The sequence below is a fragment of the Trachypithecus francoisi genome, unplaced genomic scaffold (genome assembly GCF_009764315.1).
Source record: "Trachypithecus francoisi isolate TF-2019V2 unplaced genomic scaffold, Tfra_2.0 Lachesis_group16, whole genome shotgun sequence".
NCBI lineage: Eukaryota > Metazoa > Chordata > Mammalia > Primates > Cercopithecidae > Trachypithecus > Trachypithecus francoisi.
The window spans coordinates 94,970,781-94,988,189 of record NW_022681461.1 but is presented as its reverse complement, the minus strand read 5'-3'; the positions used below and the strand labels follow the sequence as shown (position 1 = coordinate 94,988,189).

At 57.5% G+C, this 17,409-nt stretch overlaps 1 protein-coding gene across 11 annotated transcripts in view; it reads right to left on the bottom strand.

The window, feature by feature from the left end:
- Positions 1-17,409, bottom strand: part of PNPLA7 (patatin like phospholipase domain containing 7) — an 80,384-nt gene that overhangs the window by 41,192 nt on the left and 21,783 nt on the right. For 9 of the 11 annotated variants that reach the window (XM_033238362.1, XM_033238364.1, XM_033238371.1 and 6 more), the window contains 9 exons: positions 16,700-16,828; positions 15,570-15,650; positions 13,568-13,694; positions 10,812-10,955; positions 8,295-8,395; positions 7,929-8,075; positions 4,642-4,719; positions 3,704-3,909; positions 913-1,044 (listed from right to left, as the gene is read on the bottom strand). In XM_033238362.1, the coding sequence (XP_033094253.1) occupies positions 913-1,044; positions 3,704-3,909; positions 4,642-4,719; positions 7,929-8,075; positions 8,295-8,395; positions 10,812-10,955; positions 13,568-13,694; positions 15,570-15,650; positions 16,700-16,828 (1,145 nt within the window). The remainder of the gene's footprint in view (positions 1-912; positions 1,045-3,703; positions 3,910-4,641; positions 4,720-7,928; positions 8,076-8,294; positions 8,396-10,811; positions 10,956-13,567; positions 13,695-15,569; positions 15,651-16,699; positions 16,829-17,409) is intronic. The other 2 variants (XM_033238363.1, XM_033238369.1) reach the window with 1 other exon arrangement.

The following is a 17,409-nucleotide window of genomic DNA, read 5'->3' as shown; positions in this document are numbered from 1 at the left end:
AGACACAGAGGTCCTGCAGCCCTGGACCCCCAGCCCCTGCCTGCGGGAGACACAGAGGCCCTGCAGCCCTGGACCCCCAGCCCCTGTCTGCGGGAGACACAGAGGCCCTGCAGCCCTGGACCCCCAGCCTCAGCCCCCAAACCCAGCTTCCCAACAGCAGACAGACTCAGGATGGAGAAAAAGAAAACGCAGGCTTCTCGCTATCTTATTTTTGTTTTGAAAAACCTATTTTTTATTTTAAAATATTTATGTTAACAGGCATAGGTTGTTTTAAATGAATAAATATTCTACAATTTTCTTGGTTTTAATTATTATTTTTTGAGATGGAGTCTCGCTTTGTCGCCCAGGCTGAACTGCAATGGCATCATCTTGGCTCACTGCAACCTCCACTTCCCAGGTTCATGCGATTCTCCTGCCTCAGCCTCCTGAGTAGCTGGGATTATAGGCACGTGCCACCATGTCCAGCTAATTTTTGTATTTTTAATAGAGACAGGGTTTCACCCATGTTGGCAAGGCTGGTCTCAAACTCCTGACCTTGTGATCCACCTGCCTCGGCCTCCCAAAGTGCTGGATGACAGGCATGAGCGACCGCACCTGGCCAGTGGGGTGCTTTTAAAGGGATGGTGTGGGCTTGAATATACTGACACAGAGAGATGCTCGTGGAACATTGGCTGTGTCCAAGCGTGTGTGGGTGTCACGAAATCCAGGAGGCCACGAAGCGTGTTTCTGAGCTAAGCTGGGGTGGGGCTGGGGAAATCCAGGCTTCCGTGTGTGGTTTCCATGGTAACTTCCATGTGTGGTTTCCATGGTAACTTCCATGTGTGGTTTCCATGGTTACCGTGCTTTGCCCACCCCCGAATCCTGCACGCCAGGGCAGCGTGGACGCCGAGTGTGTGGCACCCACGGCCTCACCTGTATATCGCTCGTCCGGCCTCCACCTCCACCCAGTCCAGGGCAAAGTCGATTTGCCGCACGAAGGACGACAGCCTCTTCACCACGGTGTGCGCCATGCCCAGGACGACGGTCGGCTGCTTCCGCATGATTCTGCCGGGCAGCCCAGAGTCACTCCCACCCATCCCTCCAGCCCTACCCTTCACCCAGGGCCACAGTGCTCGGGAGTGGATGAGACCCACCACCCCCACCCCACACTGAGAGCAGAGACCACTGGCGGGGGCTGGGATGGGGCATGCCCTGGTCAGCTGCCTGCCCCAGGGCACAGCACTGCCCACCACGTTCCTGGTGGCCAGCAGCTGTTAAGGAGCTGTTAAGGGTGTCTCCTCCTGGCACACCCATGAGTGCCCCTTGGGCACGGGCCCTGTGTCAGGCTGCGGTCCTGGCAGGGGACTGCACATGCCGTCAGGAGGTGCATAATGCACACTTGGGCCACGACTGTGGCTGGCAGTGAGTGCCATGAAGGGCACCGGCAGAGGCAGAGGCTGAGAGACCACATGGGGCCTCGAGAGCACAGGGGCTCTCCTGGGTGGGTGGAGGATGGCTGGGGCCTCTGATGCGGGAACATTGTGTTCTCCCCAGTGGTCGTGTGTGGACAGACTGTGGAGGGTGAGGGCTGCAGCAGGGACGTGCGCAGTGGCTCTGGGCGATGGCGAGGTGGGACGTGTGGCAACCTGCACTAGGCGTGAGAGTGACGCTGGGCGACTCCAGGCCTAGCCCGAGCCACAGGCAGGTGGAGCTGCCATTTCCTCAGAAGGCAAAAGCAGGAGGAAGAGCAAACGCAGAATCAGGATCCACTTTGCACAGGAGGTGGGGGAAGCCCCTTTGATGCCAGGGAGTTGGCAAGACAGCGGCTGGGTGAGGGCTTGAAGGGCATGAGTGTGGCGTTTACAGTCCTGGGGGTGGAGGAGGAGCCCCGGGACGCTGGCTGGAGTGATGGCTGTAAGGCACACCACGCACGGACACACATAGACATACACAGGCACATGGAGACACACATGGACACATGCAGACACGTAGACACAGACACGTAGACACACAGACACATGCAGATACACATAGACACACGGAGACACGCATGGACACATGCAGACACATGCAGAGACACAGACACACGGAGACACGCACGGACACACGCAGACACACGGAGACACGCACGGACACACGCAGACACGCACAGACACACGCAGGCACACGGAGACACACACACAGACACACACACGTAGACACACACAGACACATGCACAGACACATGCAGATACACACAGACACATGGAGACATGCACGGACACACGCAGACACACGGAGACACGCACGGACACACGCAGACACGCACACAGACACACAGACACACGCAGGCACACGGAGACACACGCAGACACGCAGACACACACACACGGAGACACACATGGACACATGCACACACGCAGACACAGACACATCCAGACACACAGAGACACACACGGACACACACAGACACACAGCATGGGGGACTGAGCTGCATTAAGGGGGGGCCAAGGGCCCTGAGCTCTGCCCTGGGTGGTTCCTGTCCCTGCTCTTTGCCATCCATCCTGAGCATCTATCTCCCTGGCACTGCCGACATGGAGCAGCTGGGGACGCTCAGGAGGGAAACAGGTCCAGCTCCACCCAGGGTCCCCTGCTGGTGGAGGGACCGGGACTTGGAGCCTCAGTCTCCCCATCCACACGCTGTGGTTTCAGGGCATCCAGCATCGGGACCCGGCTGGAGCCACTCAAGCCAGGCCGGGAAGACAGAGGCCATGCAGAAAGCCCTTCCCAACAGTGCCAGGGCCCCGCTGCCCCCACCCCTGCCCCTTGCCCTGCTCGGGGTCCCCAGGCTGAAGCAGAGCTTGGCGCGGTGCTGTTTGCTGGATTACAGGTGTGGCCCGCTGTGCCCAGCCGACCCGCTTTCTTCAGCTGCTGCGGTTTCACTGACCTTCAGGTTCCTGACCGCTTCCCCTGCCCAACCACTCAGGCAGAAGAGCTCTGAGATCCCAGCAGATATCTGGCCTACGGGGGTGCGGAGGCCCTTCCAGAAAACACACACACAACGGCTCAAGCCGCCAGAGGTGAGAGCTGGGATTAAACCGAACCCCAGGCTCCAGGAGATTCTGGACCTGACAGAGCAGAACGCCCAGCACCGTGGATGGGAAGACGTGGCGGCTCTGCAGGTGGGCTGAGGGCAGCTCTGGGCCTGGAGGGGCCGAATCTGAGACTCATGGGCTGGGCTCAAGCCCAGAGCCTGGAAGGCGACACAGGCACATTCTGCCCCAAGAAGGGACACACGTCAGTGGGGCTCCTGCCCCTGAGCCAGAGCCGTGTCCTCACCCACTGCCTTGCCCTTCCACCTCCACATCACCAGCTCCCGACACAACAGCCCAGGCTGCAGGGGTGGGGAGGCTCACGGCCCCTGATGCCCGGCCCCGCCCCAACGTGGGTCCTGCTGAGCCAAGCCGGGCAGCCCCAGAACTGACTGGTGATAAATGAACATGGCCGGGAGCAGACCACAGAGATGGCCGTGTGAGGCAGATCGCTGTGGGCAGACGGGGCTGGCTGACTGAGCGCTGGAGCAGGGGGCACCGACCTGGGCCTATGCAGGTGCTGGGCACAAAGAGGGGGGCGCAAGCAGCAGGGAAGAGGGCGAGAGCACCAGGAAGAGGCCATCCACGCGGGGAGGGGTCTCAGGGGAGGCAGGGCTGGGGCCCGCCCCGAGGTCCTGGCCCGTAGGACTCACTCATAGAAGTGGGCCTTGGAGATGGACAGGAAGCTGCACTCCCTGTTGGCCTTGATGGTGAAGATGAGCGGCTCCCCGGTGAGCACCGCCAGCTGGCCCACCATCTCCCCGGGGCGCGTGAGGAACAGGCAGGTGTCCTCCTGGCTGCCGATCTTCCTCTGGTACACGTGCAGCAGCCCAGAGACCACGAACAGGATGCTGGCGTCCTGACAACAGCAGAGGGCTCAGGAGGCGCCGTGAGGGGCCCCGGGAGGGACAGGGGCAGCTCTGGGCCCAGAGCGGAGAATGCCACCAGGCTCGGCCGGGAGACCATCCGCCAACCTGACCAGCTCTGGGCACAGACTTCACTGGAAACATTTCAGCAGTGTCTACGGTTTCGTGATTTCACGAGCAGTCGTGGGAAATCTGGGTTCTCGAGGGCTCCGTGCAGCGAGCCGGGCCTCGGATCTGCACGCCTTCTCTCCCGGCACCCGCATGCATACTAACTGTCCCCAGCAAATGCGCGTCAGCCCAGCGTTCCTGTGCACGGCGGGTCCCACACCGCCTCGCCTGGGGCCTGGCCCCTCCCACGCTGAGCCCCTGCACACGCCACACGTTTGGGTCCCATGTCTGCAGATGTGCCCGTGAAGCTACTCCGAGGCCACTTCCACTGATCTGTATCCACTGTGACCTCTTATGGCCTCTTAGGTACCTGTCCAGCCCACTCTTAGGTGCAAGTGGAAGGGCCAGTGCGGCAGAAGCCAAAAGTGGACACTGAGCTCTCGGGGCTCAGGGCTGCCTGAGGGGAGGGGCTCTGCCATGGTGCCCAGAGGGGCAGTGGCCTGGTGCTGGGACGTCCCCAGTCACTGATGCCCAGCCCAGGCCCTCCTCTGGTGTTCCACCTGGCACTGGGCTGCAGCACTGGGTGGTCCCAGTGCCCCCCCTCGACCCCCACTCACCTGGTCTCCCTGCCTTGACACCACCGTGCCTGCAGGAACGTGGAGAAGCACCACCCGGCCATCCAACAGAGATGAGTCCTGGAAACAGAGCAGGCTTCAGGGAACACGGGCAGGAAGCATAAATGAAGGTCCCGAGAACAGAGGCTGCACTGGGCCCTTCAGGGGCAACGAGCGGTGAGGCCAGAGGCCGGGCAAGGCCCTCCTCCGAGGCCGTCCTCCAACAGGGGCCTGACGGACACTGGGCACCCTGCAGAGCCACCGATGCCAAACCAGGGCATCGGCCCAGAGACAGACACCAAACAGTGCAGCAAGGCAGGAAATGCAGAAACAGACGCTCATATTTTTGTGAATTTACGTAAAAGAGGATGTCATTTCAGGGAGAAAGGGTCATTTCTTTATAACTGGTGCTGGCATTGCCAGCAGTGGGACGCCTTCTCCACACCACCTGCAGAATGACGCCCTCCAGGGCACGAGGAGTCTGGAATCTGGGAGCTCCCAGAGGTGAGCCGGGAGGAGTGCCCAAAGCACTTGAACCCAGGAGGTGGAGGTTGCGGTGGACCCGGAGCCTGTGGAGAGGCCCTGGGGCAAACCAAGGGTGAGGGAGCGTCTGCGGGTACCACAGCCACAAAGGTGTGAAACATCAGGTGTATAAACCCCTAGTCCACAGTGATAATGAAATAAGACACCCCACCCGTCACCCCAGAAGATGATGGAAAACCAAATCATTAACTTAAACCAAATCGTTAATTCAAACCAAATCGTTAAATTTCCCAAACCCTGACGGGGAAGGGAGTGAAGCCAGTTTCCCCCCAAAAAAGAAAAAACATCTCACATCTCCACAAGTGTGTCAAACAGGACGGAGAAAGAGGTGGAGGGGATGAGAAGAATCTGAGCAGCCACGTATCCAGCTCTCAGGCAGACGATGGCCACTGACAGGCCGCACCGCCCCAGGGTGCGTTGTCAGCCCGAGGAGCTGGGAGGCTTGCAGAAGAAAGCGGCCTCTATGATGCAAACAGCCGCACGAAGAAAAGTCAGAGCCTTCGGGAGACGAGGGGAACATGGGAGACGAGGGGGACGTGGGAGACGAGGGGGAAGCAGGGGATGAGGGGGATGAGGGGGATAAGGGGGACGAGGAGGACGTGGGAGACGAGGGGGATGCAGGGAACGAGGGGGATGCGGGGGACGAGAGGGATGCGAGGGGCACAGGGGACGTGGGGGACGTGGGAGCCAGCCATGGTGTGGACCACACAGTGGACTGTGACACGGACGAGGCCACTGGACAGGGGGACACTGACCGCACGGCTGAAGCCATTTGGCTGTTTTAAGGATTTAAGGATTGCTGTTAAGCATTCAGAAATGATAAGAGTGTGTGGTTAGAGATGAATCCTGAAATATCCACCAGTGACGTGCTATGATGATGGGATTTGCTTCAAGGGTGGCACCTGGACGGTATGAAAGGGGTGCAGAGAAAACAAGGCGGGCTGTGGCATGACCGCTGCTGTGAGGGCTGCCAGGTACTCACCTCCACAGATTATTCCATCTATTCTACACACCTTTGAGTTTTCCCACAACAAAAAGCTGTTTAAAGAGAGAGAAGACTGGCCAGGCACAGTGGCTCATGCCTGCAATCCCGGAATTTTTGGAGGCCGAGGCAGGTGGATCACTTGAGGTCAGGAGTTTTGAGACCAGCCTGGGCAACATGGCAAAACCCCGTCTCTACTAAAAATACAAAACTTAGCCAGCTGTGGTGGCGAGCCAGTGGTCCCAGCTACTCGGGAGGCTGAGGTGGGAGGATCACTTGAGCCCAGGAAGTGGAGGTTGCAGTGAGCTGAGATGGCACCACTGCACTCCAAGCTGGAAGACAGAAAGAGACACTGTCTCCAAAAAAAAAAAAAAAAAAAAAGAAGAAGAGAGAGAGAGATTTTTTTTTTTTCCTTCAGGACAGAGTTTCGCTCTTGCTGCCCAGGCTGGAGTGTGGTGGTGCGATCTCAGCTCACTGCAACCTCTGCCTCCCAGGTTCAAGCAGTTCTCCCACCTCAGCCTCCCGAGTAGCTGGGATTACAGGCGCCCACCACCACACCCAGCTAATTTTTGTATTTTTAGTAGAAACAGAGTTTCACCATGTTGGTCAGGCTGGTCTCGAACTCCTGGCCTCAGGTGATCCACCTGCCTCGGCCTCCCAAAGTGCTGGGATTACACGTGTGAGCCACTGTGCCCGGTCAGAAAAGGAGATTTAAGAGATAGATCAGCCAACTGCAGTTTATGGCCCTTACTCAGATCCTGATCTTTACAACAAGAAACCACTGAGAACCACTCCCAACAGTCAGGGGCCCAGGAGCGCGCTGGGTGGGTGAGCAATCAAAGCTTTTTAACGTTTCACTTGCAGAACGACACTGTGGTTATGCCTCAAAACGGAGTCCTTAACCGTTAGCGAGGAATGATGTGAAACTACGTCAGGTTTGAGATTTTTCAGACAGAAAATAATTGGGGGAGGGACTAGGAGTACAGTTGTGAAGTGATTAGCCATGATTGGTAATTATGGAACTGGGTGACTGGTGCCTGGGAGCTCACAACACTATCACGGCTGCCTTTTTACCTATTCAAAGCTTTCCATCAGTCCGGTGCAGCAGCTCACGCCTGTAATCCCAACGCTCTGGGAGGCTGAGGTGGGCAAATCATTTGAGGTCAAGAGTTCGAGACCAGCCTGACCAACATGGTGAAACCCCGCCTCTACTAAAAATACAAAATTTAGCCAGGCGTGGTGGTGGGCGCCTGTAATCCCAGCTCTTTGGGAGGCTGAGGCAGGAGAATCACTTGAACCCGGGAGGTAGAGGTTGCAGTGAGCCAAGATCGTACCACTGCACTCCAGCTTGGGCGATATGGCAAGACACTGTCTCCAAAAAAAAAAAAAAAAAGAAAAAACGCTTTCCATTATATGTAAGAAATTAAATCCTAGATGAACTAATGAAGCTAAGAAAATATCATATTCTAATAATCTGACACTGTTACTGCTGTATTAAATATAAACATAGATGAGAATTCTGAAGGCCAGCTTTGGGACACCGTGATGTCCCAGAAAGCCTCACTTTGAGCTTGAACATAAGGCGATCTCAAGCTGCTGGCTTCCCAAAGGGGGACCCCAAAAGACAACCAAGCCTGCACTCCACCCGAAGCGCCCCCTTTGCAGCCACCGTCCTCCACACCCGGAACCACTGCCCAACAGAGGCAGAGAGGATCCCACGGGCCCTGGGTGGGACAAGGGCCAGGTGCCCGCCGGGGCCACTCACTTCCAGCTTCATCAGGGTGAGCAGATCCTTCTTGGCAGCTCTGAAGATGGCATCTGACTTCCTGCTGGCCAGGGTCTCATCCGCGTGACTCTCTGAGTGGTGGGAGACCGGGGAGGGCATCTCTGCAACCATCACGTTTTTCTTGGACTCGAGAACAGAGATACCAGCAATTAGAAGGGAGGTGGTTGGGGAACATCGCACAAGGGCGTGGCCGGGTCTGACTCGCACAGTCCAGAAAGGCTGGCTGAGCTTCCTGAAGCTGCAGGTGCCAATGACACCAGAGCCAGCGGTGCCCCCAACGCACCAGCGAGCCACGGAGAGGGCAGGGCCCCAAGAGGAGGGTCAAAAATGACAGCCAGGGCTTACCTTGCTGGCCATGGAGCTCCCGGGGTACTCGTCCGAGTGCAGGAAGACCCTGGCACGGTCACATGCCATCCCCAGATCGGAAGTGGCACTGGCTGGGACCCCTACACACAGAGGGGACACTCAGGACATGGCTCGCTGGGCCACAGGCTCAAACTCTCACGGGGTGGGCTGAGCGCACCCTGCAGTCTAACCACTCAAACCCCGGCAGGTCAGACTCAGGTCCCTCGAGGGAGTCGGGCCCTGAGATCCCCCCCACCCCCTGCTTTCTTTTGGCATCTGCCTCAGTGGCTCTGTGACCAGCAACTACAGATTTTCTCAGCAGCTTAAACCCACATGGTGCCTTCAACAGTTCTGGGCACCGATAGAGGTAGCCTGGTCAGTGCCTAAGACACTGAAAGAAACCAGCCCTGGCCCTGAGCCAAATCCATCAAACCTTCCTGTGCACGCCACACCCTGACCGCTCACTGCGGGCATCCCATGTAGAGCTCCCTTTCTCTCGTTGTCCATCTCAGGGATGCTGCCACCCTCTGTACGTGAGCTCCCCTAACAGGTGCCTGGGGCCGTCACGCTGGTGCTTGGGGCTTGGCTCTTTGCAGTCCCAGCCCCATCTCAGTGGGAGGGGGTTGAGGCACCCCTCCAAAGAGCTCCCCTGTTGCTGCTTTTGGGCAGCCTCGGGCTGAGCGGGATGAAGCAGTGTGCACCCTTTCACGGCCCGCCCTCAGCATTACACAGCACTACGCACACAGCGTATCCGACCTCTGGACCAGCTGCAGTGGATTCTGAGGAAGGGTGTGCAGTTTGCATGACGGGGTCACGTATGTCCAGGCACGGATCCAGCCCTGTGTGTGCAGCTGCACATGTAAGTGAATCATCTGTGCTGCGGTTTTCCATCAAAACTGTGGAATGCGCAACACCCGTTTCTCAGCAGAATACAGAGGAACCGCGCAGACACTAACCGCATGGCAGATGCCGCTGCCCTGTGGCACTGCAGGAAGGAACCAGGCCCAGGAGCACAGCCACGTGCCCCTCCCTGGGAAGCCGGACACGGAGAGCCAGGAGCGCTGGGCCTTGGAAAGGGGCGCGTGTCTCCGAGGCTTACGCTGAGGGTGCACTGGTCGGGTTTCAGGGAGCTGCACCCTTCAGCCCGGTGCACTGTGCTGTGTGTTACTCATGCCCCCATCAAGTCCTGCTGTTTTTTTAAAAAATCCGAACTGTAAACCAATCTATGGCAACAAAGGTCACCAAGGTGGGCGGATCACCTGAGGTCAGGAGTTTGAGACCAGCCTGACCAACATGGAGAAACCCCGTCTCAACTAAAAATACAAAATTAGCCAGGTGCAGTGGCACACGCCTGTAATCCCAGCATCTTGGGAGGCTGAGGCAGGAGAATCGCTTGAACCTGGGAGGTGGAGGTTGCAATGAGCTGAGATCGGGTCATTGCAGTCCAGCCTGGGCAAGAGCAAAACTCCATCTCAAAAAAAAAAAATTAAAAAAAAAAGAAATAAATAAAATAGTCTTTGGAAAATTTATTTATGACTCAAGAAAAAAGAAAGAATAAATAAGACCCAAAACACAAATCACAGGTGCCAAAGCAAAGAGCTGGCTTTCCACAGAGGAACATCAGGGTCCCTGTTGCATCAAGGTCCGTGGTGGCATTTTCCAGCCCACAGACAAGAGGGAAGAGAACCTCCAACAACCGAAACCAATGAGACAAAAGGGAAGAGAATCCCCAACAAAAACGAAGGAGACAAGGGGAAGACAATTTCCAAAAAGGAAACTAACCAGGGATCTCTACCTACAGCACATAAAGAATCAACACAAATCAACCAAACTCCAGAACTGCAGAAAGTGGGCAGAGAACAGGACCAGACAGTCTAAGAGGGATGCCCAGATGGAACCGAATACAGCAGGAGCCCATGAGCTTGCTGGTGGCTGGCAACAGCAGACGGCGGAGGGCAGGTCTGCGGCAGGAGCGCAGCTGCACCGCCGGGCAGCGTGGACTTGGGAGGCTGCCCTGAGAAGGCCCCGGCCCCGTGGCTGCGGGTGGGTCCCCCGCGTGTTGGGGTTTTGCTTCACGTCAGTTACAGCAAAGGTCCCTGCGGGGAGGCACAGGTCAGCAGGGCTGGGGAAGGAAGCACAGGCTTGCTAGAGACCCAGCACGCAAGGCAGGAGAGGGACCATGCAGGGAGGGCGGGAAGGGCCGAGCACATGGCTCTGCAGGGCGTCTTGTGGCACTGGCCCAGCCCGGGCAGTGGTGGGGGTGAGAGAGGGCGGGGACGCAGAGGAGCACACCAGGGTGTTCTGGGCAGCAGGACAGCCACCAAGCCTCGACCCTGGAGCCAGAGGGCAGGCACAGGCCCCTCTGGGCATGTGGGGCTCTTGTCCAGCTACGAATCAAACGTAGTGGAGGACACCCGCCTCGGCGGCGATGCTGGGCGTCAGTGCAGCTCAGCCTGGGTCTCAGATGCTGAGGGCCTGTGGGCCACACTGGCCGGGCAGCCGTCAGAGGTTCCTTACCTTGTGGGGCTGAAAGGTCAGCGTCACCTGCCCTGGGCTTCTCCAGCTCGTCCAAGATCTCTTTGCGAACAGAAGGCACGGGAACAGACTGGCTCCTCTTCAGCAGAGGCCCAGCAGCTGCTGGGCGGCCGCCCCCGTGATCTGCTGGGGAGGCAGCTGTGAGCAACCTGGGTCTGCACACACTCCCTGGCATCCCCTGCAGCCCAATCAGGGTCACGCGGGGAGCACGGTCCCCGCAGCAGCAGCAGCAGTTGGTGTGCCCCACAAGTGCCCTGCGTACCTGCACACGCTCTGGACCAGCCCTCAGGCCACCTGCATCTGCTGGGCCAGCCGGTGAGTGCAAGCAAGTGCCAGCCTCTGACTAGCCCTGGCCCCTCCCTGCCCCAATCTCCCTCCCCACCTTAATCCCCCTCCCCCAAATCTCCCCTCCCCACCCCAATCCCTCCTCCTCGCCCCTTCCATCCCTACCCCAATCCCCCTGCCCCCTCCAAGGCCTTGCTGCCCTGATTGCCCAGCTGTGGGCCAAGTGCCTTGAAGGCAAATTCTATCCAGGTGAGGCTGCCGGCCAGCCATTCTCAGGGCGTGCCTTGGTGGATGAGGCTGTCTGGGCTCACCTGGGATGGGCCACGCAGGGCTGCATCTCCCCTCGGGTGAAACAAGGAAGGAGCCTGGCCTTGCCCACCACACAGGCTGCCTGGACACTGTCCTTACCTACAGAGGCCCATGAGCCCTCCCCAGCCCTGGTCTCTGCCAAGACCCCACCCAGGACAGCTGCTGCCCTACCAAGTCACATGGACCTAATCCACTGAAAGAAATGCCATTCACGCAATGACACATATTCTAAAATGCACTTTCAGGCCAAGTGCAGCGGCTCACAATTGTCATCCAAACAATTTGGGAAGCCAAGGTGGGAGGATCACTTCAGACCAGGAGTTCAAGACCAGCCTGGACCATGTAGAAAGATGCCATCTTTACAAAAACTTAAAAATGAAACTCAATGAGCTGGGCCTGGTGGCACATGCCTGTGGACCCAGTTACTCAGTGGGCTGAGGCAGGAGAACCCTTTCAGGCAATGAGGTGGGGGTGGCAGTGAGCCAAGGTCACACCACCACACTCCAGCCTGGGCAACAGAGCAAGACCCTGTCTCTATAATAATAAAAATAATAAAATAATAATCATAATAAATGCATTTCTGAGAAAAAGCAGATCAGCCAGAGCTGTGTTTAAAGGTGGCTGTGACCCTCACGGGCTCCCAAGCACACGAGCAAAGCAGTCACTCCACTGTGTGCATTCCCTCACTCCACTGTGTCCACTCCTTTCCCCATTCACTCCACTCCGTCCTTCCCACTCACTCCACTCCATCCACTCCCTCACTCCACTGTGTCCACTCCATTCCCCACTCACTCCACTCCGTCCACTCCATCCTTCTCCCACTTACTCCACTGTGTCCACTCCATTCCCCACTCACTGCACTCCGTCCCCTCCATCCTTCTCCCACTTACTCCACTGTGTGCATTCCCTCACTCCACTGTGTCCACTCCATTCCCCATTCACTCCACTCCGTCCACTCCGTCCTTCCCACTCACTCCACTCCATCCACTCCGTCCTTCCCCCACTCACTGCACTCCGTCCACTCCGTCCTTCCCCCACTCACTGCACTCCGTCCACTCCGTCCTTCCCCCACTCACTGCACTCCGTCCACTCCGTCCTTCCCCCACTCACTGCACTCCGTCCACTCTGTCCTTCCCCCACTCACTGCACTCCGTCCACTCTGTCCTTCCCCCACTCACTGCACTCCGTCCACCCCATCCCACTCTATCCTTCCCCATTCACTCTACTCCATCCACTCTGTCCCTCCCTCATTCCACTGTGTCCACTCCGTCCACTCCATCCTTCCCCCACTCACTCCACTCCGTCCACTCCATCCTCCCCCACTCACTCCACTCTGTCCACTCCGTCCCCCACTCACTCCACTCTGTCCACTCCATCCCCCACTCACTCCACTCTCCTCACTCCATTCCCTCCCCACTCTCACGAGCGTTGCTTCATTTAATTTCACATACTTTTGTTAGTCACTTCAACTCTTTTGGGAACATGATAAGCTATAAAAAACCAAGCGCGCACCCCGTCTGTAGGGTGGCTGTTAACAGATCATCCAGGGGTGACTCATGCAGTACCCGCCGCACCTGACTGCTTTCTCCCCATGTGCAGGCTCTCCAGTTAGTGCTTAGAACAGCACGTGAGAGACCAACACGGGAAGCCCACTCCCCACCGGGCTCGGACCAGGCACGCAGGGAGAATTCTGAGAACAACTGAAGAATGGATGGCGAGGGGTCCTGGGCCTGTCTGAGGACATCCGGGCCTCATGTGAGGAGACGGGGACATGTGAGGAGACGGGGACATGTGAGGAGACGGGGACAGTATGAGGAGACGGGGACATGTGAGGAGACGGGGACCGTGTGAGGAGATGGGGACATATGAGGAGACCTGGGGACCGTGTGAGGAGACGGGGACAAGTGTGAGAAGATGGGAGATGGGGACACGTGAGGAGATCTGGAGGACATGTGAGGAGACCTGGGGGGCATGTGGGGTGACCTGTGGGACTTGTGGGGTGACCTGGGGCATGTGGGGTGACCTGGTGATGTGTGAGGTGGCCTCGGGCACGTGCAAGATGTCCTGGGGTGACCTGAGGCAGTGGGAGCAGGATCCCCTGGACTCTGGGGCTGGACGTTGCCCTCCTTGGTGCAGGACAGTACCTGAGTCACAGGACTCCTGGAGCCGCGGTGGCTTTTTAAGCCGCTCTTCTTCACCACAGAACACCTGTTTCTTGGCCTTCCTGGCAGCCACGCTGGCTACAGACACGAGAGGGATGGCCTGGCTCTCCTGGGACACAAGAAGGAAGTTCAGAGCCACCCCAGGAACACCCCACACCTGCTGACAGGTGTTGGCCCCTCAAAGGCGTGACAGGTGTGGGCCTCTCAAGGCAAAGTTTATGCTGCATTTCAGGCGATGGGCAATCCAGTTATTCACAAAAAGGACTGGTCTGTTTAAGGCAACCAAGCCTGCTTTTACCCTAGGCCCTGCCTCAAACACTTCATCAAGTCAACATAATGCCACAAATTGTCAGAACCTTAATACTCTTCATTAAAACAAAAAATAATGTAGAAAACAAAAAGATGGCTCAAGCCTGTAATCCCAGCACTTTGGGAGGCCGAGATGGGTGGATCACGAGGTCAGGAGATCGAGACCATCCTGGCTAACACAGTGAAACCCCATCTCTACTAAAAAACACAAAAATCTAGCTGGGTGAGGTGGCGGGCGCCTGTAGTCCCAGCTACTCGGGAGGCTGAGGCAGGAGAATGGCATAAACGCGGGAGGCGGAGCTTGCAGTGAGCTGAGATCCGGCCACTGCACTCCAGCCTGGGCGACAGAGCAAGACTCCGTCTCAAAAAAAAAAAAAAAAAAAAGAAAACCAAAAGATATTCCCTTGATGTCAACAACTGAAGATGACAAGCCCTAAAATGTCATCAGAATTAGAATTTCCAACTGAAATGCGCAGATTAAAAACTAATGCACGCTGGGCCATTTACTAACTGAGCTCTACCTGCCCATGACTGAAGATAGTCCTCCGCACGTTAGGGTACTGTTTCGGGCAGTGGGGATGGAGCAGGGCATGAAACTCTGGTCTCACTCAGTTCCCACGAGAGCTCAGCTAGGTGGGGACCGTCCCATATCCCGGCCAAGTGCCTCCCAGGGTCACACTGACAGGAGGAGGGAGAGCCGGGGTTCACAGCCTCGTGCCCTTGACAATACGCTGTGCCTTCCAAACAGGTCACAGCTCAGGGTCAGGTCCGCCCCGCAAGGTTCAGGCAGGAGGAGCAGTCAAGGGCAACACACGGAGTGCTGGCCGTAGGGACCCCATGGGATGGGAATGGGGAGGGGCAGCCTCCACTGACACGGCCGTAGGGACCCCACGGAATGGGTACGGAGAGGCACAGCCTCCACTGGACATGGCTGTAGGGACCCCATGGGAGGACGGGCACGGGGAGGGGCAGCCTCTCCTGGACAGGGCGGTAGGGACCCCACGGAATGGGTACGGACAGGCGCAGCCTCCACTGGACATGGCTGTAGGGACCCCATGGGAGGACGGGCACGGGGAGGGGCAGCCTCTCCTGGACAGGGCGGTAGGGACCCCACGGAATGGGTACGGAGAGGCGCAGCCTCCACTGGACATGGCTGTAGGGACCCCATGGGAGGACGGGCACGGGGAGGGGCAGCCTCTCCTGGACAGGGCCGTTGGCTCGGTATGCAGCCTGCAGGGCCAGAAAGGGAATGAGCATGTGTCTGCTGCCAATGTCCTACAGAACACAGGTGACCAAAGGAAGACTCATCACAGACTCCTGAACCGGAGCTGCAGAGGCACCAGGCAGCCGCTCACAGCCATGCGGGCCTCCAGAGGGACAACTCCAGCATCGGAGAAGGAATTCCACCTTTCCCAAGTCTCAATGGATCAGAGATTTTGGAACACAAGGCCCCAGGAGAATCAAGCCTCCAAATCAACTGGCAAGTGCTTTAAGGTAGGAAAATACACACAGCCCAAGCATCACCCCCGAAGTCCTAACGACGAGCAACCAGGATGACCACAGCTGTAACTGGCACTGCCCCATCAGGCACTGAGCACCTGCTGTGCCAGCTAACAACTGTTCCGACGCCAGCTGCCCGGAGCAACATGGGGCTTGTGAGCTGGTTTCCACTTACAGGGTTGAAGAGCTCTGTGGTCAGGCCAAGGTAGTTGTGCAGAGCCAGGAAGGTCACTCTCTGCAGCCGCAGCATGATGATCTGCAACAAGACGCCAGCTGCGCAGTGACCTCTGGCCCGGGTGCAGGGCGGCCCGCAGCACCACACAGAGCACTGAGAACGGTGCCCCAAACCCAGCGGTGACCCCCGGCCCGGGTGCAGGGCGGCCCACAGCACCACACAGAGCACTGAGAACCGTGCCCCAAACCCAGCGGTGATCCCCGGCCCGGGCGCAGGGCGGCCCGCAGCACCACACAGAGCACTGAGAACCGTGCTCCAAACCCAGCAGACCGCACAGACCAAACCCTCTCAGGGTGAAAAACCCCACAGTCTTGACACCTCACTGCGGTCACATAAGGCGTTCACATCACGGGGAATGGGGTGAGGGGCGTAGGGAGACTGCATTGTTTTTGCAAGTTTTCTATAAAACTAAAAGTTACTCCAAAGTGAGAAGTTTAACAAAAATGTAAAAATCTCTTTAGGGGGTAGTGAAGGATCTTAAGACCTCTTTGAGGTTGTGAATATTCATTTTTATTGTAAGATATACATGACTTTTTTTTTTTTTCTAGATGGAGTCTCGCTCTGTTGCCCAGGCTGGAGTGCAGTGGAGCCATCTCTCTGGGCTCACTGCAACCTCCACCTCCCGGGTTCATGCCATTCTCCTGCCTCAGCCTCCCCAGTAGCTGGGACTACAGGCGCCCACCACCACGCCCGGCTAATCTTTTGTGTTTTTAGTAGAGACGGGGTTTCACGGTGTTAGCCAGGATGGTCTTGATCTCCTGACCTCATGATCTGCCCACCTCAGCCTCCCAAAGTGCTGGGATTACAGGCATGAGCCACCATGCCTGGCCTACAAATTTTTAAAATATAACCTTAGTTCTTCCCAAACCCACTCAGAATCCCACATCACCAGCGGTAAGTCCCACCAATGAAGTCAATTTCCCTATTCCTGTGAAATCACCTTCATGGTTGTAAAGCTCAGAACTGAGAAAGTAAATAGGCAATAAACCCACTCAAATCCCAAACCAGTGCCCAGGCCCCCCCAGGATGGCCCACCGCAGCCAGAAGAGTTGTCTGAAAAAGTGACTCACCTGCACCACCCTCACCAGAGTTTCTGGATATTTCTCAGAAACTCCGTGAAAAGCCGCAGCTGGAAGCTGGAGGATGGTGGACGGGATAGCCGCGCGGGTGGAGACCGTCTTGTAAGGTGCAGTGTGGCCCTGTAACAATAGCTTCATCAGTCCCCGCTCAGCGGGCCCGGCCGAGCCCCCCACGGACTGCAAAGGCTGCTGGAAGCCCTGGAGGAGGCCCTGCCTGCTGCCCAGTTACACGGCTCCATTCTCCTTCCCAGGCTGGGCTGTGCAAGGTGCTGCTTTTGGCACCAGCTGCACAAACCCAGCGGTAACCCCTGGCCCGGGCGCAGAGCGGCCCCGCAGCACCACACAGAGCACTGAGAACCGTGTCCCAAACCCAGCGGTGACCACCGGCCAGGGGCACAGGGCCATTTTTGACTGTCCAAGAGATGTACGGCGAAGGACTGGCTGACAACGGAATGTGGGTAAGGGGGAGGCCCACAGGCAGCTACCCCACCAGACCTGGGCACTCACTATGGGGAGCTCCAACCACTCCCACCTGCCACTGAGGCTCCAGTATAACTACTCTTACTCTATATATTTTCTTTATTACACTGGAAAAGCTTGTGCCCTCGGTCTGTTGCCTCGGCACCTGGGTAGCTTGCCAACGCATGGAGGATGGCGCACGGAGGATGGCGCAGCTCAGGGACGCGGGACCCTCATGGTTG